Genomic DNA, 18,461 nt, shown 5'->3' with positions numbered 1-18,461 from the left:
TTAAAGCCAATTAACACCTTAGGAAAGTCTGAAGACGAAAATGTGGTGGGAACATCATTTTTAATGATGTTACCAAACTTCTGAGAACTCAAGCTCGGCACAGTGAAAATAGCAGCTCTTCCCAGTGAGGTACAGTTGAATTAGTCAGATGCCAAATGACGTTTGTTTATTAGATTTGAGCTTAGGAATTTCCAAAAAGAAAAGTAGGAGTGGAAGGTGAGTCTGAACTCAAGATTTAACTTGTTATGTTAAGAAACCAAATTGATGCTCTGCACAAAGAAGAAAAGACTAGAAGTAAATCAAATGGAAAGCCTGACAAACATAATTTTAATGCCTTGAAGAAAGACATATAATATGTTTGTGAAAATGCCCCAAGTGGTTCAGAAGGGGCAAGGAGAGGAGGAGGAGCCTGGCCAGCATCCCTGTATTCCTCTCTCTTTTCTTTTCTTTCTTTCTTTAGGGGTGTTTATTGGGAATTGAATCCAGGGACCCTACACTGAACTATATCCTCAGTCCTTTTCAAACTTTCTTTTTAAACTTTTGAGAAAGGACCTCACTAAATTGCCAAGTGGCCCAGACTGGGTTAAAAATTACAATCCCCCTGCCTCAGCCTCCCAGAATGCTGGGATTCCAAGCCGGTGCCACCAGGCCCAGCATGAGCCCTGTGTTCTTTTGCTTAGGCTGCCATAGCAAAGTGCTACCAGTTGGAAACTAAAATCACAGAAGTGCGTATTTTCACAATTCAAGGTCAAGGTGTTGGCATGGTCGATTCCTCCTTAGGCTTCTCTTCTTGGCTTTTAGATTCTTGTTTCTTTCCTGGGTCTTTACATAATCTTTATTCTGTAGATGCCTGTATCCTGATTTGTTTCTCTTATAAGTCATTGGTCAGACTGGACCCTTATATCTCATTTTGACTTAAGCACCTCTTTGAAGATCACCAAGTAAGTCCTATCTCAAGTACTGGGTATTAATATATCAATATATGGATTTGAAGCTAGGCATGTGGTGCACTTCTGCAATCCCAGAATTTGGGAGGCTGAGACAGGAGGATCATTGCAAATTCAAGATCAGCCGGGGCTACAAAGTGAGCTGAAGGCCAGCCTAAACTGCATAACAAGACCCTGTCTCAAAAAAAAAAAAAAAAATGGATTTGAGGGGGATCTTATTTGGTACGTAACAGAATGGCTCAGACCCACAAATATTCAAGATGTTACAGTGGTGCCTGGAGGCTCTAAAGCAGCTCTCCAGATGGAGAGCCAGTCCACAACACTTCAGACAGGACCTCACTCCTGCATGGGGTCTGCTCAGTCTCAATGCCACATCCCAGAGCCCACATGAGAATTCCCGAAGGGAAGTGGAATGGCCAACTCCATTGCCTACAAAGACAGATGTATACCCTCTGAAAATGCAGGACGTGTGCCTGCCTGTGTTCTAACACTGGACTTGAAATATGAGAACCTGCCAGAAACTGGTTTCCAGATGTTTCCAGTGAGCCTCCTGGAGGCCACTGCTGGGATGAGAACATTAAGAGGGAAGTTCTGTGTGAGCACCGGACATGAAACAGGCCTGGGTCTCAATTTTATTCTAGTATTTCACAGAATAGTCTTTAAAAGCTGGTACCTTAGATGGATATAAAGGATCACATGAGAAAGTCAGCTTTTAGAAAACCAATTAATTTGACAAGAAATTTCTAATTAAAAAATCTCGGGTGCAATTAATCTTGCATTTACCAAAACAACAAGTCATAATGTAGAGATTTTTGACAGGCACAACTAGGCAAAGGAAAACAAAAGATCTTCCCCAGCCACATGAGTTCAGGCAACATTCTGACTCTCTTGTTTGAGTGAAATCTCTCTAGAGCAACTGAGAGTACAACACTGAATCCAGACAATTCTGATCTCACTCCTGGACAGAGTGTGGCGTGGTAGCTGGTATTATGAGAATATGCTCAAAATCTGGAATTTTCTTATCATGGGAGAAAGCCCTCTCCAACTTTCTTTTGTTATCCAAGCCTTCAACAACGAACTACCCCTCAAATATTCTTCTCTAGTTAAAAATGTCTACCTGGATACAACAATTAATAGCTGGGAGTCAATCATGTGAGGGTCCCATTATTTATCAATACTATGTTAACTCTTTCCATGTATCAAGTAAGACCCACAAAATCTCCAGATTCTAAAACACAGATTCTTACAATACTGTTTAATACCATGTGACTGGGTTTTGAATTTTATGTAAAGATACAGCTATATGAAAAAGTATTCATGAAATAAATATTAACTATAACCACCTGTAACATAATATGACATCAAGAACATTAACACATAGGAATTGTTAGATTATAATGCTTTCAAAATCGTTTTCCTAATGAGATGGTAGCAACCTTTTCTAAAACAATGAAATCAGTTTAACATATTACATTTCTCCTTTTGTCTTCATTTTTTGGGAGTGTCTTGGTTAAAATTACAGTAATTATCCTTACATTAGTTTTTCTAGCACATATATTTTGCTCCACTGCTATTTGTTATAATTCTTGTTTTAATAGTTCTTTTTTTTATTGATTTTGATTAAGCCAAGTCAAATCTATTTTGGGTGTAGAAGTATAAATAACAGATAAAAATTACCCTACTATCTTCTGTAGTCTTTGAAACTTTAAAGATTTTCTTTTTGAATGAAAGTATTCTTCCCATAAGAAGAAACTAGTTAGTTGTTTGATTAAAATGGGCACTGTGGCCGTGGTGGACAGAAGAAAGTATTTTACACAGACTTCCTAGAAAGCAGATTTTATGAAACAGCTCTGGACACGTGTTCACTTTCCTGTGATTTGAATCCTTCATCTTTAGTATCAATAATCTTCACGTCAACCTTATAAGAAGGAAGTCAAGTTTAGTAACACCCTAAATGCAAAGAAAGAAACAGAAACAGGAAACCTCAAGTCATCTCTAAGATCCTCCTCACTACTGAAATTCTTCATCCTCTGTTACCCACCTGACCGCTGGCAGACCCTATAAAATAACTGTGGCTCAGAGAAGGCTGGGACCGCATCCTGTTTACAAAGCAATCCTAGAAGATACTGGTAAAGGGCGTACAGTCTCTCAGGTTCATATTAACTAAACAACTTCTTCAAAGTTTGGGAAATCTAGTTTCAACCCAGGAATTTTAATAGCAAGAGATTTCTAAGATATCTAACTAAATTTTTAAAAGTAAAAACAAGCATATCATGGAGCCACACCATCTTTTATAAGAAGTCTTTTTTTGTAGGTGGATTGAGGGCCAAATGGGTACGGTTGGATTAAGTCTTTCCTTTCTTCAGTGAACCTTATATGCAAAGATCTTAGCTTAACAGGACAAATGAGAGACACACTGCTTCTATCACAAAGGTATGCTTCACTGTAGGAAAGGATTTCTTGAAATGTTCTTGGCAATAGTTAATTTCCAGCCCCTGAATCCATGTTTTATTTAAAGACTGACTCAGTTTATAAAACTATCTTTCAGAACATTCACCATAAATGCAACAAAACCAAGAGGAAATCTTTTTTTTTTTAAAGCAAAATAGTCAAATTAAAGTCCTTAAGGACTCTTGTTGTACAAAAGAAATTTATTTATGACTTCTTTTCATCTTTCCTTTTTCCTTTTCCCCAAAGATGGTACACCTATATCCACAGTCTATTTAATATGTTTTAATATATTGATATTTTAATTATACAAGTATAGGAATCAGCACATAGTTTAAATGAGACCTTAAATAAAACTGCAATTCTGATAGCACAAAAATCTCCACAGAACTCAGGAGTATTATCTGTAACAGTCTGAAAATCTTACTTGCAGTTTACTGCCCCATCTCTCAAAGTTGTTGGTTGCATTTACCAGTATTTGCCACATTTCCTAAAGCAAAGTCCATATGGTACACAAGAGAGACTAATATTGAAAGAGTACACTTACAAAGAACCAAACCAGCAACAGATAACTAAAACAAGTGAATTTACTGCGTGGCTTGCACAATCATTGGGCTGAATGTTCACAGTGGGCCACCACAGACTCCAACGGACACAGCTGCACCTGTCCCCATGCTGCCTGGGTCAGAAGTTGCTGGGGGAACTGCAGAGCCCGGCCACACCTGAGCCTCAGTGCTATGAACATGAGGGCATGGCAGCCAGACTTTCGATTCTGCCAAGCAAATGAGTATGTGCTGGGACCCTGGAAGACAACACTGATGAAAACCAAAAGCCCCATGACACCTTGCTGGCCATGTGTCATCCAGCACCAGGCACACTTGCTACCCTGGCACCAGTCTGCTTTCGTGCCGTGGCAGCAGTCAGCATGGGTGGTGGTGCCTGTCACATTAGGCACCCGTACTGCCCCACTGGGCCAGGGTGCTGGCTGTAAGATTATAAAAAACACTGATATTTTCTTTGCCAGCACCTTGAAAGAGACTCGTATATGCCCACAACTCCGCTGCTGCAAAACTCTCTTCCGCACACTTATTTTTCTAATGTTACATTTCAATCAATATCAGTGCTTAGAAAAACAAATGCCATAAATGTTTTACTTACCTGACAACATAATACTTCTTTTTCATATATTTAAAAAGTAATTTTACTTTTTTTTTTTAATATTCAAGGGATAACTGTTTATACTCTCACGCTGGTATTCAGCCAGTGTCTGCAGCCCTCGCTGATTTCCCGTTCTAATCCTCCCACCCCAGCTCGCATGGATGCACAGGGTGGCAGAGCTGGCAGCCAGCAGCTTTTCCCTATAAGGAGTGATAACCAGCACAGTCACCTGCCCAGAGCGAAAAAGCAAGCACATTCTCCATAATTCATACCCAGCTGGGGATCCTGTCCCCTGCCTAGTCTAAAATCCTCCTCTACTATTTTAAATCATTTTCCAAAAGAAAAGGAGACAACTAGAAAGTAGAAGAGAGGTTGTTAGGGAAAAGGAAGGGAGTGAGAGGGAGGGGAAGGGAGAGAAAGGGCAGCGGGAGGAGGAGGCTCAGCAATGATCGCAGCGTGCTACACACACGCATGGCTATGGCGAACAAAACCCACTCTCCTGTGTAAGTTGTGTGTGCTAATTCAAAATAAAATTCAAATCAAATGATTCTTGCTTTCGGTCTCAGTGTTTAAGAGGCAGTTCATCACAGACATGGCCATCTTTCCGGGCTGGTGAGGGAGGACTGTTTTCAGAAGCTATGCATTGGAATATGGTCAACAGAGGAATCCAGCTGCATCCAGGAGGGGGCTGCCACTATTGCTCTTGTTTTTACGAGTTTTATTTTCAAATTCCTGAGAGCACACAGAGGGGTGGGAACATCTTGCGGCTACCCCTTCCCCGAAGGCTGACTGACTGCGGAGTAGCCAGACACCAGCTCCTGCCTCTGGATGCCTTCCAGACAGGCGTTCATAAGACCAGCACCATGATTAAAGGGCAACACTCCATCATTAAGACTGCAGACCTAATATCAGTGGGACAACTTTTCACGGAAATTATTTCTAAACCAAACTCTACCGGAAAGTGGTTTCCCTTTTATGCTTTAGGCTGCCCTTCTCCAAACACTCCATTTTCAGTGCAAAGAGGAGAAAGGAAAGATGACATACATTCCACCGGAAAGAATTTTGGCTGGGCCTTGGATGGGTAGAGAGGGGCAGGGAACCCACCATCTGGGGAAATGGAGACTGACAGACAGAAGGTTATGAGAACCTGGTCACATGACAAACCAAAGCCACTGAGCAAACTTCTTTCTTTACCTTGCTGCTTTTTAAATCAAGAAAGGCTAGCCAGGCCCTCAGCATCAGAAAGGACTTTGCTTTGCTGTCATTTGGCTCTGACTGAAAATTCAGCATGTTCCTCCCCGATGAGAGGCTCATATCTTACATTCAGTATAGTGGTCCCTCAGAATCTGCTCAGGGTTGATTCTAGGATGCTCACACCCCAGAATCTGTAGAACTACTCCCTGTCATAAAATGCCATGGTATTTGCACATAACCTATGTGTAACCTCCTGTGTTTTTAAAGTGATTTGCGGATTACTTACAACCCTGAATACAATGTCAATGCTATGTAAATTGTTTTTGTACTGGGTTGTTCAGGGAATACTGACAAGGAAAATGTACATGTTCTCTATAGATACAATTTTCTTTTCAAAGATTTTCCATCTATAGCAAGGTGAATCTGAGTATCTGGAATTGGTAGATTCAGAAGGAAACTTGCATTTATGATCTACATAAATACTATATATATATACAGGGAGTTATTCAAGTGGAGTAACTGGGAAGTGGACATGTTTATCTCCAGACAAAAGCAACCCAAAGTGAGGGAGGGTTTCCTCTCCCCCAGAAGTTTGAGGATTCTGCCCCATCCAAGCTGCACCACCAGGGTCTTGGGCCTCCCCACTATGCAGGGAAGGATGTGGGTAACAAATTGTACTCAGAGTGGGACAGGCTGGCACCCAGGATTTCCTCACTCAGCCTCATTCTGGACTCTGTGGCCAGAGGCTGGCAGTGATGGGCCCAGATATTCCTGGGGTGACATGTGGGAAGACACTGGAATGAGGCTAGAGAGGTAGAGCTTCCACGGCTCCCCCAAAACTCAGATATCACAGTTAATAGTATTTTTATTCAATTCTTTTAAAACTCAAAATTAATTGAAGAATTCATGAAGAAACAAAACTAAACATAGCCTTGTCATAAGATCCAGCAAGTGGGCTCCTTGGAATTTACTCAAAGGAGTTGAAAACTTCTGTCCACACAAAAACCTACATACGGATGTTTTTAGCAGCTTTATTCATAACTGCCAAAATCTGGAAGCAACTAAGATGTCTTTCAGGAGGTGCATGGATAAACTGTGATGCATCTAGATGATGGAATATTATTCAGTGCTAAAAAGAAATGAGCTATGAAGCCGTGAAGACATGAAGAAAACTGAAATGCATTTGACTACGTGAAAGGACGTCAATCTGCAAAGTTTACATATGGTCTGACTCCAGCTGAATGTCATTCTGGAATAGGCAGAACTACAGAGACAGTAAAAAGCTTGGATGTTGTCAGGGGCCTGGAGGAGGAGTGATACATGGGCACAGAGAATGTTAGGGCAGTGAACACTGTGTTTGAGTTATGTGGTGAATACACATTATAATTTGTCCAAATCTGTAGAACATACACCACCAAGATGAATGTAATGTAAACCATGGACCTTGGTAATAATGATATATCAATGACCATCAGTTCTTACAAATGTAGTACTCTGGCTTGTACACTGATGGACAGAGAAGCTGTGGTGGGACAAGGGGTCTATAGGAACTCCTTGTGCCTTTCTTTCAATTTGCTGTAAACCTGAAAAAATACAATCTGTTATGATTGTGGCTAGATGCTCCCCAAAACCTCGTGCAGTCATTAGATGGGGCTTTTACAGAGATGGCTGGTTCTAAAGTATGTGACTGATTCATGGCTCAGTGTGAGGACTAAGGATGCTTAGATTAAGGATAGGTAATTACCAAATCAATCCACTGCTGGGACTGGTACCACTGTAATCCTGGTAGCCTGGATTCAGTACAAGAGACAGAAAGAGGCCAGTCTTTCTTTCCCTTGTGGGTTTTGCTTGTGGGTGTCATGTACTGTTTTCCTCTGCCATGAGCCATGAGCTAAATAAACCTTTACATATATAACTTTGTGTGTCGAGTATTTTCGTTTTGGCAATCTTTAGTTTAAAGTCTTTAGTTTAAAAGTTATCTATGATGAACAAATAAAAAATTCAAGTAAGTAAAGATCAAAATGGCTTCGAAGGCAATCTTAAAATTCTGTTAAGATAAATGACAATGCAAAGATCCCAAAACATAGCCAGGGCTTCCAAATGACCGAAGCCCTAAGTGTTCAATGTACAAGCTCTAAGTCACATAGGTCACAGCTGAACTTCTGGACCACCAAAGTGCCAAGTGACATTATTGTTCCTTGGGTGGCTGTCTGGAGAGTGCAGCTTTCCCCAGGAGCTGGTGTATCTCTATGTTAAATAAAGTCAGGCTTACAGGGGTTTCCCCAAACACAAGACTGAGCAAAGCCCCTGGAAGGGAGATTATGTTTAGATGCTGCATGAGTCACATTTTCCCCTTTATTTCCCATCCCATCAGCAGGATTACACCAGGAGAGGCAAGTCCAAAAGGGAGGACATTCCCAAATGGGCCACAGGGGGGCAGTCAAGGGTAGCTCCAACCTTCTGACGTTCTTATTTTCTGAGACTAGAGCTTCTCTCCCTTTGGCAACCTCTGCATTTCTGTCCTTTCCCTGTGTTCTTTTGTTTCTATCTAGCAATTGTGAAAATCACAAGCCACAAAGCCCCTCGTGGCGATGGCAGAATAAACACTGCAAACACAGTTTTCAAACTGCTGTGACAGTGTGCTCACTGACTTTGCCTCAAGTGCTTGGGAGAAACACAGCCAGCCACTCTCAGCAGCCTTCACCTGCAAGGCCACTGCCAGTTCCTAAAGCTTCCCACCTCTTCGAGATTTGGCTCCCAAGCCCTGCAAGTCTCTGCCTGCATTGCTATCTGCCTGGCTGCCAGGCAAATTCCTGCTTTCACAAAGAAAAGCCATTGTGCAACAGGCTGGGGCAGGTGTTGAGAAGGTGAGTAGGCAGTCCTTATCTTCACTGTGATTTTTGGTTTTTGGCAAAGCAGAGGCTATCTTTCAGAGATCCGACCTGCATTCATTTCCCGCAAAGCACAAAACAGAAATTCCTCCCCAGGCCTGGCTCTTGCCTCAAGATGAGTAGGACTGAGAAAAAACAGGGCTCCTTGATCCAATTGGACAGTTGCAGCCTGCTGGCCATGGGAAGGCCTGTGTCATTTTCATGCTCCTCTGGCCAGTGTGCTCCTTGAGTATATACCCCCACTCCCACCCCGCCAACGTCTGTGCCATGCTTTGTAAGATGAGACTAGTAGAAACTCGAGGCCTGGCTTTCTGCTCTTGCAGTTTAATTAACTGTGCAGGTTCAAACACACACACCCACGAGCAGCTTTTTTGTGGGCTTCCTTTCTCATTTATAAAATAAAGAATCTATTATTAATCTAAGGGCAAGTATGTAATATTTAATGCTAAATATTATTTATCTTTTTAATGCTGAATTTTAATATTAAGTGCTTGTTTTGGCAGCATATACACTAAAATTAGAATGAAACAGATGAGTATGACCCCTGCACAGGTAGTCATGCAAATTTATAGTCCTCCATATTTCAATGTACTCTTTACATATATATATATATATATATATATATATATATATATATATATATAATGTTTATGGATGACTAGAAGGGAGTAGAGCAAAGGCCCAACCACAAAGTAGTGATAAGGGAATGGAAACACTAGTCAGGCTGATTTGACCAGCACATGATGTATATACTAGTGAAACATCACACTGTACCTCATAAATAGGTATAGTTATTGTGTGTTAATCACAACTTTAAAGGATGTATTCAATTGTCACACTGTACATTATAAATCTGTACCATTATCATTGTAAAGTGACCAGATGAGAGGAAAAAATCATATTATTGGTAATACAATGATATTGTTTTTGGAAAGCTAGGATAAAATCCGAATCCAGTCTTCTTGGGTTACCCTCAGCAGTTGAGAAAAAGAATCAGTGTACCATCTCACATCTATCTTTCCCTTTCTTCTTCCCACACTGCACTTACTAGGTCCTGCATGGCATAATTCAGCTGTCTTCTGCACAAGCCAAACTCTCAAGACTTCTTCATGACCCTCCCTTACCTTGACCCCATCTATCTGCAAACACAAGGGCCAAATGGGAATCTTTCAAAGTTAGACGAAGTATACAAAATGCTGAAGAACTGAAAAAGAGGGCTAAATCCTACCTATTCCTTGTACATATTATTAAAGGTACAAAAAAAAAAAAATGAAAGAAACAAAATAAACCAAGTAAGATAGAAGGTGAATTTCCAGTACAAAATCACAGAGGATACAGTGTAAAGGTGAAAAGGAAGAATCCTTTCAGCTTTTGGAAAAGCTTGTTGAAAGGCAAAGTGTGCCCAGCACATGTCTAGCCATTGCGTCCTTTCACCCAATGATGGAGAGAACAACGCTGTTCTTATGGCTTTTACTAACAGGATTAGGCGTGGTGGCCACATTGTCCTCCTTCCTGGACTTACTTGAACTTTCCAGCAGACTACCAGGTGCTAGAGCACTATAGTCTGGGCTCTAGCATTTCCTATTCCAGAACACTGGCAAGGAACACTTGTTGGTTCAAATTGCAAATTCCAGTCAGTTCTGAATATGCCCATCCTCAAAAACAGCTTGGATTTTCCCTGATTCTCAGCAAAGCCTCAAAGCTTGATTTTTGCTATAGTATGAATCTCAAAAGTTCCCCTCCACCACCAAAGCGCATATGCTAAAGGACTGGATGCCAGTCAGTGGCACTTTTGGCCCAAAGCAAGAGGGTCAAGGGACCATGGCCAGAAACCATGAACCAGAAAGTTTCCTTCCATTTAAATTCTTATTTCAGGTATTTTGTTACAGCAGTGGAATGCTAACTAACACAATATCAAATCAATGAAGTTTCTCGGGTTAGTGTTTTCACAAATTGAGATCAAATCGATATTTTAATGCAGGGATCTATGTTCAGAAGTAAACACAGGTATCAGAATCCGGCTCCTGCAGCTTACCCAGAGATCTCTCTTTTGTCTGGTTCGTCGACCTCACCACAGGAAGGCTTGCTCGTGTCCGGCTGCCTCTGGAGAAAGGACTTGGTACTTCGCTCTCAGACATGGCTTCCAAAGAATCCCCGGATGTCTCTGATAAATGCTCAGTTGGGTCACCCAGATTAGGAGGTTGAGGACTGTGAGACAGTTTGGGGCTTCTGGTCTGCAAAAGATATTGTAAAGAAAGTGGGAAAACAGAATTATTAATTGGGGCTTGGGATTTAGCTCAGTGGCATAAGCGCCTGCCTGGCAAGTGCAAGGTCGTGAGTTTAATCCCTGGTACCACAAAAAATAAAAAAAATATTCATCATGCTGAAAATATTTTCAATGGTATCTCTTACATCTGAAAAAAAAATAATACAACTGGGTGGGGCAATTCCATCAAAGAATTGAAAAGAGAAAACCAAAGACCCAATATCAGTTGTGAAAATTAGTGGAAAAAATGTCCCTGAATATTCTGTTAAGATTGTTTTAGTCACTGAACATCTACTCACTAAGTGCCATTCCCAGCAGGGAGCTGGGGACAAGTGCACAGTTAGGAAAGAATGACAGCAAATCAATTTCTTTTGCTAGATGAATTCTCACAGTTGTTATCACAACAGATGGGATTATGCACATTTCCCTGCACCCAACATAAACTGTGTACTCACACTAGAGTTAATTGAATATAACCAGGTTGTTAAAGTCTTGTATCAGACTATTTCCAAAATCAGTAAACTAAGATGTTGAAGGGAAATATTTATATAACTGTTGAATATTTTTGTTTTGACAGAGAAATTCTGTAAGATTATATCTAGCTTTGGCTATTACGTTGCTAATCAACAAAAATGTCTTTAATAACGTAACCCCTTCACACAACAACAAACTGAATTTTCCTCCTAGTTATCAATAAAGTAATGGCAGTGGCTGAATGTGCAAAATCCTTCTAATATGTTAGTCAAACATATTCTTTGACATGAACTATATACAGGGTGAATGTTGAAGGAAATACAGAAATACAGATATACTGGCCAATATCAAAGTTTCTAAACTGTGAGATTTATGTAGAACAAGAAACATAAAACAATGCATGGTTAATGTGTAAAATATGAATTGCATGGTATATCCTTCTCTTCATGTGTGATATACTGAGCATCTACTATTCCAAGCATTGTGCTAGGTACAGGGGGAAGAACAATCCAGAGCACAAACGTGCTGTGCACTCCAAGTATCAGTCACTGAGAAAGGAGACTTACAATAAAGGCAAATTAAAGGTGCAAAGAGAGTATGTGGCCCAGACTGGTGTTGACAGTAGGGTTGTATATGAGCAGAGTCAGAAAAGCACGTAATTTTGATCTCAAGGAAGAGAGAAGTTGGGAGGGTGCAATCCAAAGGATAAGGATGAAGAGAAAGGCCTTCCAGTTGCAGGGAAGAGCAAGTGCAATGTCCCCAGGGCAGAGATGAGTGGTAGACTCTGGAGGTTCAGTAGGGCACAGGTCACATGGCCCAACTCCACAGCAACCAATCACCACTGAGATATTTAGGCAGGAAAGGGATGAGGAGCCACCATATCTGATCTGCTTTTTAGATGATTGCTTTGATTACTGTGTAAGATTATACATACAGAAGGACAGAGAAAGGATGTATAAAAACTGAGGAATATATTCTCTTTCCTTTCTCCCATGCATGCCCCTCCCCGACTTGCATTACATGACTCCAGACACTTTCTACCAGGCTACCTGATCTGCAGCTGAGTTTTCCCTTACTGGGATGTCCAAGGAGCTAATGGGCTGGTAGTAGGATGCAGATAGTTCCCAGGAGCTGAGTTTGTGAGTAAGTTGCATTCTTTAATTTCCTTCCATACTTCCCAAGACTGCCAATGCAGTTTGAAATGAAGCACTGAGGCAATTCAAGGGCCCCCTTCCAGGGTGGCACAACCAGTGCAGTCACTAGCTTGATTTCATGCTCTGCTGTGGTTGACTTGAAATTCTTATAAGTGTTTTGAATGGGAGACTGTGAAAGTTACACAGCAAGTCCTGCCATAAGGCTGCAGCTTCTGCTCTTCTGAAGGATGTCACAAGTATGTCTGATACTCTGGGAGACCCCTCTGAGGATGGGGTGATCAGTTTCTTCCCTTCTTTCCTGATAAAAGTACAAAGAGATCCCTCTCCACAATGGCACTGTTGCTTTATTTGGACAGTAACACTTTGGGACACCTCTTACAACCCTCCTATTATGGGAAACAGGGATGAGACCCGTTCTTTCCCTCTTGTGTCCTTTAAGGGATGAGGCTTTGGGGTGATGCCTGGATGTTCCATAAGAAATTTAGCCAATTACAAGTCAAGCAGATTACAAGCCAGAGTTTTGGCCAGAAAGGATATTCATTAATATCCATTAATAAGCAAATCTTTTTGATTAATTTTCCTGTGTAAGTTTCCAAAGTAGTTTATTCCCAGGTTTATTTTTCATAAAGTATTCACTTCTCTTGTGGGGATCTGGCTTTGGCATTCTTCAATAATAATTATTATTTGACTGCAAAAATCATCCCTAAATCACTGCTTAGCTCACCAAAATTTAGATAAATCCATGTGGTTTTCAATTAAATAGCTTCCTACTTACTATGCTCAGCAGAATATCTAGTTAAGATGCTCCCCTTCCTAACTTTCAAGAAATGAGGCATTTTTAGTTTAGAAAACAGTCAGGAAATAATATTCTGTGAAGCGATATGGCTCCATTTGCTGTCTCTGCTGTTAGGTCATCTCTGAAGCCTGTGGCAGACACATTACCCTTGACGACTTGTCATTTTCCATTGCAAAAGGCAATATTCCTTGAAGAAAAAAAACCCCAAATCTCTGTTTCTTCTTTAGGGTCATCATGGCGGTAGGTAAGTATAAAAATAGAAATGTAAGGGCTAATCTTGTTTTTCCTTACTTTCTGGTCACAGCTATTCGGTTCCAAATGCACATGCCTCTTGTTTCTCATGTCATTCACTTTCTCATTGAGAACAATCACTGCATATCAGCAATCTCCTCACATAGCACCCTCCTTCTGAGGAAAGCCTGCTGCTGAGATATCATCTGGCACAGAGAAAAGACATTGGAAATTGCTGACACTAGTGTCAGAGACCCTATGATCAGACACATTGAGAGAGAGGGCAAAAAGCACCTGGAACAGGAGCACTGCATTCAGCTCAGGGCTAGGCACTGGGGGTGACAAGTACTATGTCTGGTTCTTGAGCTCAGAAGGTATTTACAGTGTATTCTGGAGTAAAGTTAAGTGTTTAACCTAAAATACAGTTAATGCTGAAATATTTCCTCTCACTTGGAACATAGTTACCCCATCTCTCTTGCCACTTTCTGAGGCAGTCCTGGAAGTCCTCTTTCATCCGTGTCTTCAGCTGTGTGGTTGTGGCTGCCTCCATGTGTTAAATGATTCAAAACATTTACCTTTCATGGTCATTTTGACCTTAGAGAAGACCCAGAAATCAGGTGGTGGCAGATCAGGTAAATAAAGTGGCCGATCATACACTGTAATATTTTTATTCAAAAAATCCTGTAAACTTTTTGAATCAACTCGGGACATTGAGAAGCAAAGGAAAGAGGACTTCCAGAATTGCTTTAGGAAAAGGCATGGACAATGGGATAAGGTGTTCAAAGTGAGCGGGAGTATTTTGAGGAGGGATTCACAGCAACGTCTTCAATCATTTTAAGAAGTTAAATGTTCATCATAGCTGTTAATCACACTACATATGTGTTCACTGTCAGATGAGTGGATATACATCCTGTATTACTATTCATCCTTAACAATTGGACAAGGAGAGCTAGGGGCAGGCCGCTGTGATAAAGAAGGAGACTAACAGCTGGCCTGAGTGTAATCATTAGGTACTGCAAACATGTATTAATAAAAATAAAAAAAAATTTAAAAGGGCAGTGCCAGCAGTGGCCAGAGGTGACAGAGCTCATGCAAGGGAGGTTCTGATTGGCTGCCCTAGGCTGGCCAGTTAAGTCTAAGTTTCTGCTGATTGGACCAAGCAACTGTTACCGGATCTTAGCTGGGCCAATCAAATTCTTTCCCCTGGAAACATTACCGGGGACAGAGAACAGAAGTGTGAGGTCACTTGAAGCTGGTCTAAAGTGGTCAAGGGAAGTGAAGCAGAAACAGTCTAGCCAGAACAGATAAAGCAGATCTGCATAGGCATGAGATGGCAGACCCTTGAACTTTAATGAGAGGACATGAAGAGCAGTTTCTGGGCTTGACATACTCTGCTTCCAGACCACTGTGAGACCTTGTCAACTAATTCTCCCAATTAGTTCCACCTTTGTTCCTACCTTAATTGGAGATGACTCTGTGCCTTGCAAATGAACTGTCACTGACAAACACCAATTCTAATTGTTCCTTCTCTCTAGGCTGCTATGGTGCTCATAATTTGAGTAATAACCATGGAGAAAGCTTAACTCTCTGAGCAGTAATTCCCATTATTTCCTATTTCAAGGATTAATGTTTCGTGTATACATAATATGTACATGGCTATAATACAGGAATGTTTTTGCTTTGCAAAGTTAGAGACATTGAAATCAAAGCATGACTGGGCTGTAGCTCAGTGGTTGCGCACATACTGAGGGAGAAGGACCAAATATATGGGGCCCTCACTACACTGTGCCAGGTGATAGATACCTGCTTATTTTCATTTAACCCTCATAGTACCTTCATAAAACAGATTTGCTACGAAGCATATCCCGTATGGCATCTGCTCTGTAGATATACGTAGCAAGGGAGTGCAGAGATCTACTTTTATGCACGGTATTAAGTTACAAGAGACTGTCACACTTGCATTTTATCATCGTGAACAAATACTTGCTGAAACGTTCACCATATGCACTATGCCTTACTAGCAGATCCGATTTATTTTTGTTTTTGCAATGCTCTTGGATTTAAAGGACGACAGCTAATGAGGAAAGAAAATCAGAGCTATAGTCATTAATGGTACTTTTTTGTTCTCATTTTCAGAGCCTTTTAAACTCAAAACTGAAATGCAGAGGTCCAGGAAATGAACCTGAAATGTAGCTTTACATAATATATTAATTGTAAGGAACAGTAGGGGGCCTGGTTATCCGAGGCATTCACTTTGCTTCAGATTACACTCTATCTTGAAAAGAAAAATCAACATTGCCTTAATGATGAAGTTTCCCTTCATCCCAATTAGTGCCCAATTTGCCATAAAGAATTCAGAAATATAATGAGGTTTCCCACATGCAAATGTATTCGGAATGACTCACCCCTGGTACTCACTCATTGACATGGTTAACTTAATCGCCACACTCAGACACTTGTGAACCTCATTTTTCACACTTGTGAAACTTTCAACTCAACCTAGTCAAAATTCTGACTTCAATTGAAGAGAACTTGCCAGTTGCTAGGAGCAAAGCATTAGGTTAATAAACAATGGGTCACCCATGGACTTGAGCTTGTCTCTATTCTGCCTGCTCCACAATGCTCCAACTTCAGGGAGAATTAGGGAGAATGAACAAACTGCTTTTAGAGAAGGGCCGAGTTTCTGAATTAGCTTACAGAGACCCTCCTGTAGTCCACAGTACCATCACCTTCCTCCTAGTTTTTCCGAGTTTCTAAGTTTGGGATAAGGACGGAAAGGAAGACTAAACTCTTTTAAGTACACCTGGCTTCCATTCAGCCTCCTGCCCTGACGTAGCCACTCAGGGTGGCAGCATCCACTGAGATCCGCTCCCTCCAGGCTGGGCACCTGCATTCCCAGAAGAGCCCTGGGCCCCACGGCCGGGTGAGTTTGCACCCTGATCTCTGCATGGTTTCTTGCCCCTTCCCAGCACCATTCTTATAGTGATGTCCACTGGGAATAGTCTGAAGACAGCCGTGGTTCTGGATGACAAGAGGAAGCCAGACCTTCAATGCAAGTGTAAGAAAAAATTGCAGTTTTATTGCAATCTTGTCACTTTTAGGTGGACCTGGCACTAAAGACTCGGAGAAATAAAGGAAGAGGAGGCTAAATCAACTTTTATTTTTATTAGAAAACTTGGGCATGAGCACTAAAGGGTCCTGCTTTTAATCAGAAACACGAAATAAAATCATAAAATTGAGTGTTTAAGTGTATTTCTGGGTGTTTCATGCTGGCAGGCTATGGACACATGCCAGCAAACTGATCATCACTAGGAGCTTGTGGGCCTCACACACATGTTCAACCTGCGCTGAAGGCCACCTGCCAACTGTGCATAGCTGACATTCTCCTCCTTTAAACTCTATAAATCAGCATTTCCCTTTCCTGACTCAGACAAAGGGGGAGCATTTTCTCTTGGATTTATTTTGATGAATTATCCTTGATAAACTCAGTATATTCCTTATTTCTTCAAGGCTAAGATTTCAGTGTTTTTCTCCCTCTGCCACCAGAAGTGTACCCAGACGTTATTCATGATCTTCACCTGTGAAAACAGAGCTGTGTTTGGTCTGGAGAAAAGGCAGACAATTCAGCAGCTGAGCAGAGTACAACTGTGCCTTCTGTCTCCAGGGTTCCCTTTCCTGGGTCTATTACCTCATTATCAGCTCCGAAAGATGCAGAGGCCGGGATGCCAAGGACTCACTGTCTACTGACACAGGCATGGAGCCAGCCACAGGAATCTGATGAGCAGGGAGCAAAGCAAGCCACGCAGGGCTCCTCTGCCCACTCACCCTCCCCGGCAGAGTCCTCTCCTACTGGCTGCAGTGATAAAGGACGAGGGCACCTCTTACACAGGAAAGAATTCTTCCTCATCCTTTAAGGGAATACCACACTACAGTCATACTCTCCATAGGGTATAATTTTTGTGTTAGATTCATCTTTTCAGATACTATCAATTTACCTTTGCTCTTATGATTTTCAAAAATATTTTTTAAAAGTTATGAAACTTTGAGCCAGGCACACGCCTGTAATCCCAGTACTCAGGAGGCTGAGGTAGGATGATAGCTGTAAGTTCGAGGTCAGCCTGGGCTACAAAATGAGTGCAAGGCCAGCCTGAAGTGCATAGTGAAAAACTCTGTCTCAAAAAGACCAAAACAAACAAGCAAACAAACAAACAGCAATGGAACTTCTATTCCTACGCCAGACCTCCCAGAAAGACTGCCAAGCCTTTGAGATCTGAGGTCTCCGCCAAGAAAAGTGTTAACAGAGGCTTCTTGCTACAGAGGCTATGGTGAGGACCCTCACCCTAATTTGGGTTCTAAAATAAAGGCAATTGGAAAATGAATCTGGACAGAAGAAAGTTACTGATCCTGCAGGGAGAAGGGGAGAGAACAATTTTTCCAGAGCACAGAAAGAGGCAGTTTGGTTGTTGTTAGTGGTGATGCCCATGTGCTCTTCAAACTAGGGAAAACTGCGGGTCATGTGCAAAGAGAAACCCACTTGAGGGTGTGGATATGTGCGTGCTTACAGTGGCTGAAACCAGGGAGCCAAGGCTGGGGAACCTGGCAGAGAGCCCCTACCCGCACCTACCTGCAAACAAATGCCATGGGAAGCCATTCAGGGTGAATAATAGGAGGCCTGACCCCTAACCAGTCTTACTAGGCAGGATGAAACAAGCTCCATAGGATCTCTTTATGACCCCAAGTAAGGAGACAGTAGTTTTCCTGAATATGTTGAGAATGAATTTCTCAATACTTTCTTTAGCCAAGCCACATTAATTTGATTTGGAAAAATGAGTGGCAAGGGGCAAATCTATACAATACTACAGCTTTAATACAATCCATATGTCTAGAAACAACTTAGAAAGT

The 18,461-nt window shown here is 41.5% G+C and overlaps 1 protein-coding gene across 28 annotated transcripts in view; it reads right to left on the bottom strand.

Moving 5' to 3' along the window:
• The window catches only part of Kiaa1217 (KIAA1217 ortholog), a 728,606-nt gene that overhangs the window by 125,931 nt on the left and 584,214 nt on the right, over window positions 1-18,461 (bottom strand). For all 28 annotated transcript variants that reach the window (XM_063238539.1, XM_063238524.1, XM_063238527.1 and 25 more), the window contains one exon: window positions 10,674-10,872. In XM_063238539.1, coding sequence (XP_063094609.1) covers window positions 10,674-10,872 — 199 coding nt within the window. The remainder of the gene's footprint in view (window positions 1-10,673; window positions 10,873-18,461) is intronic.

This window comes from Cavia porcellus, unplaced genomic scaffold, assembly GCF_034190915.1.
Source record: "Cavia porcellus strain 051 isolate PalLab524CR breed Dunkin Hartley unplaced genomic scaffold, mCavPor4.1 scaffold_27, whole genome shotgun sequence".
NCBI classification, from domain to species: domain Eukaryota; kingdom Metazoa; phylum Chordata; class Mammalia; order Rodentia; family Caviidae; genus Cavia; species Cavia porcellus.
Note: the sequence above shows the minus strand (reverse complement) of the source record. Positions and strands in the feature narration are given on the sequence as shown.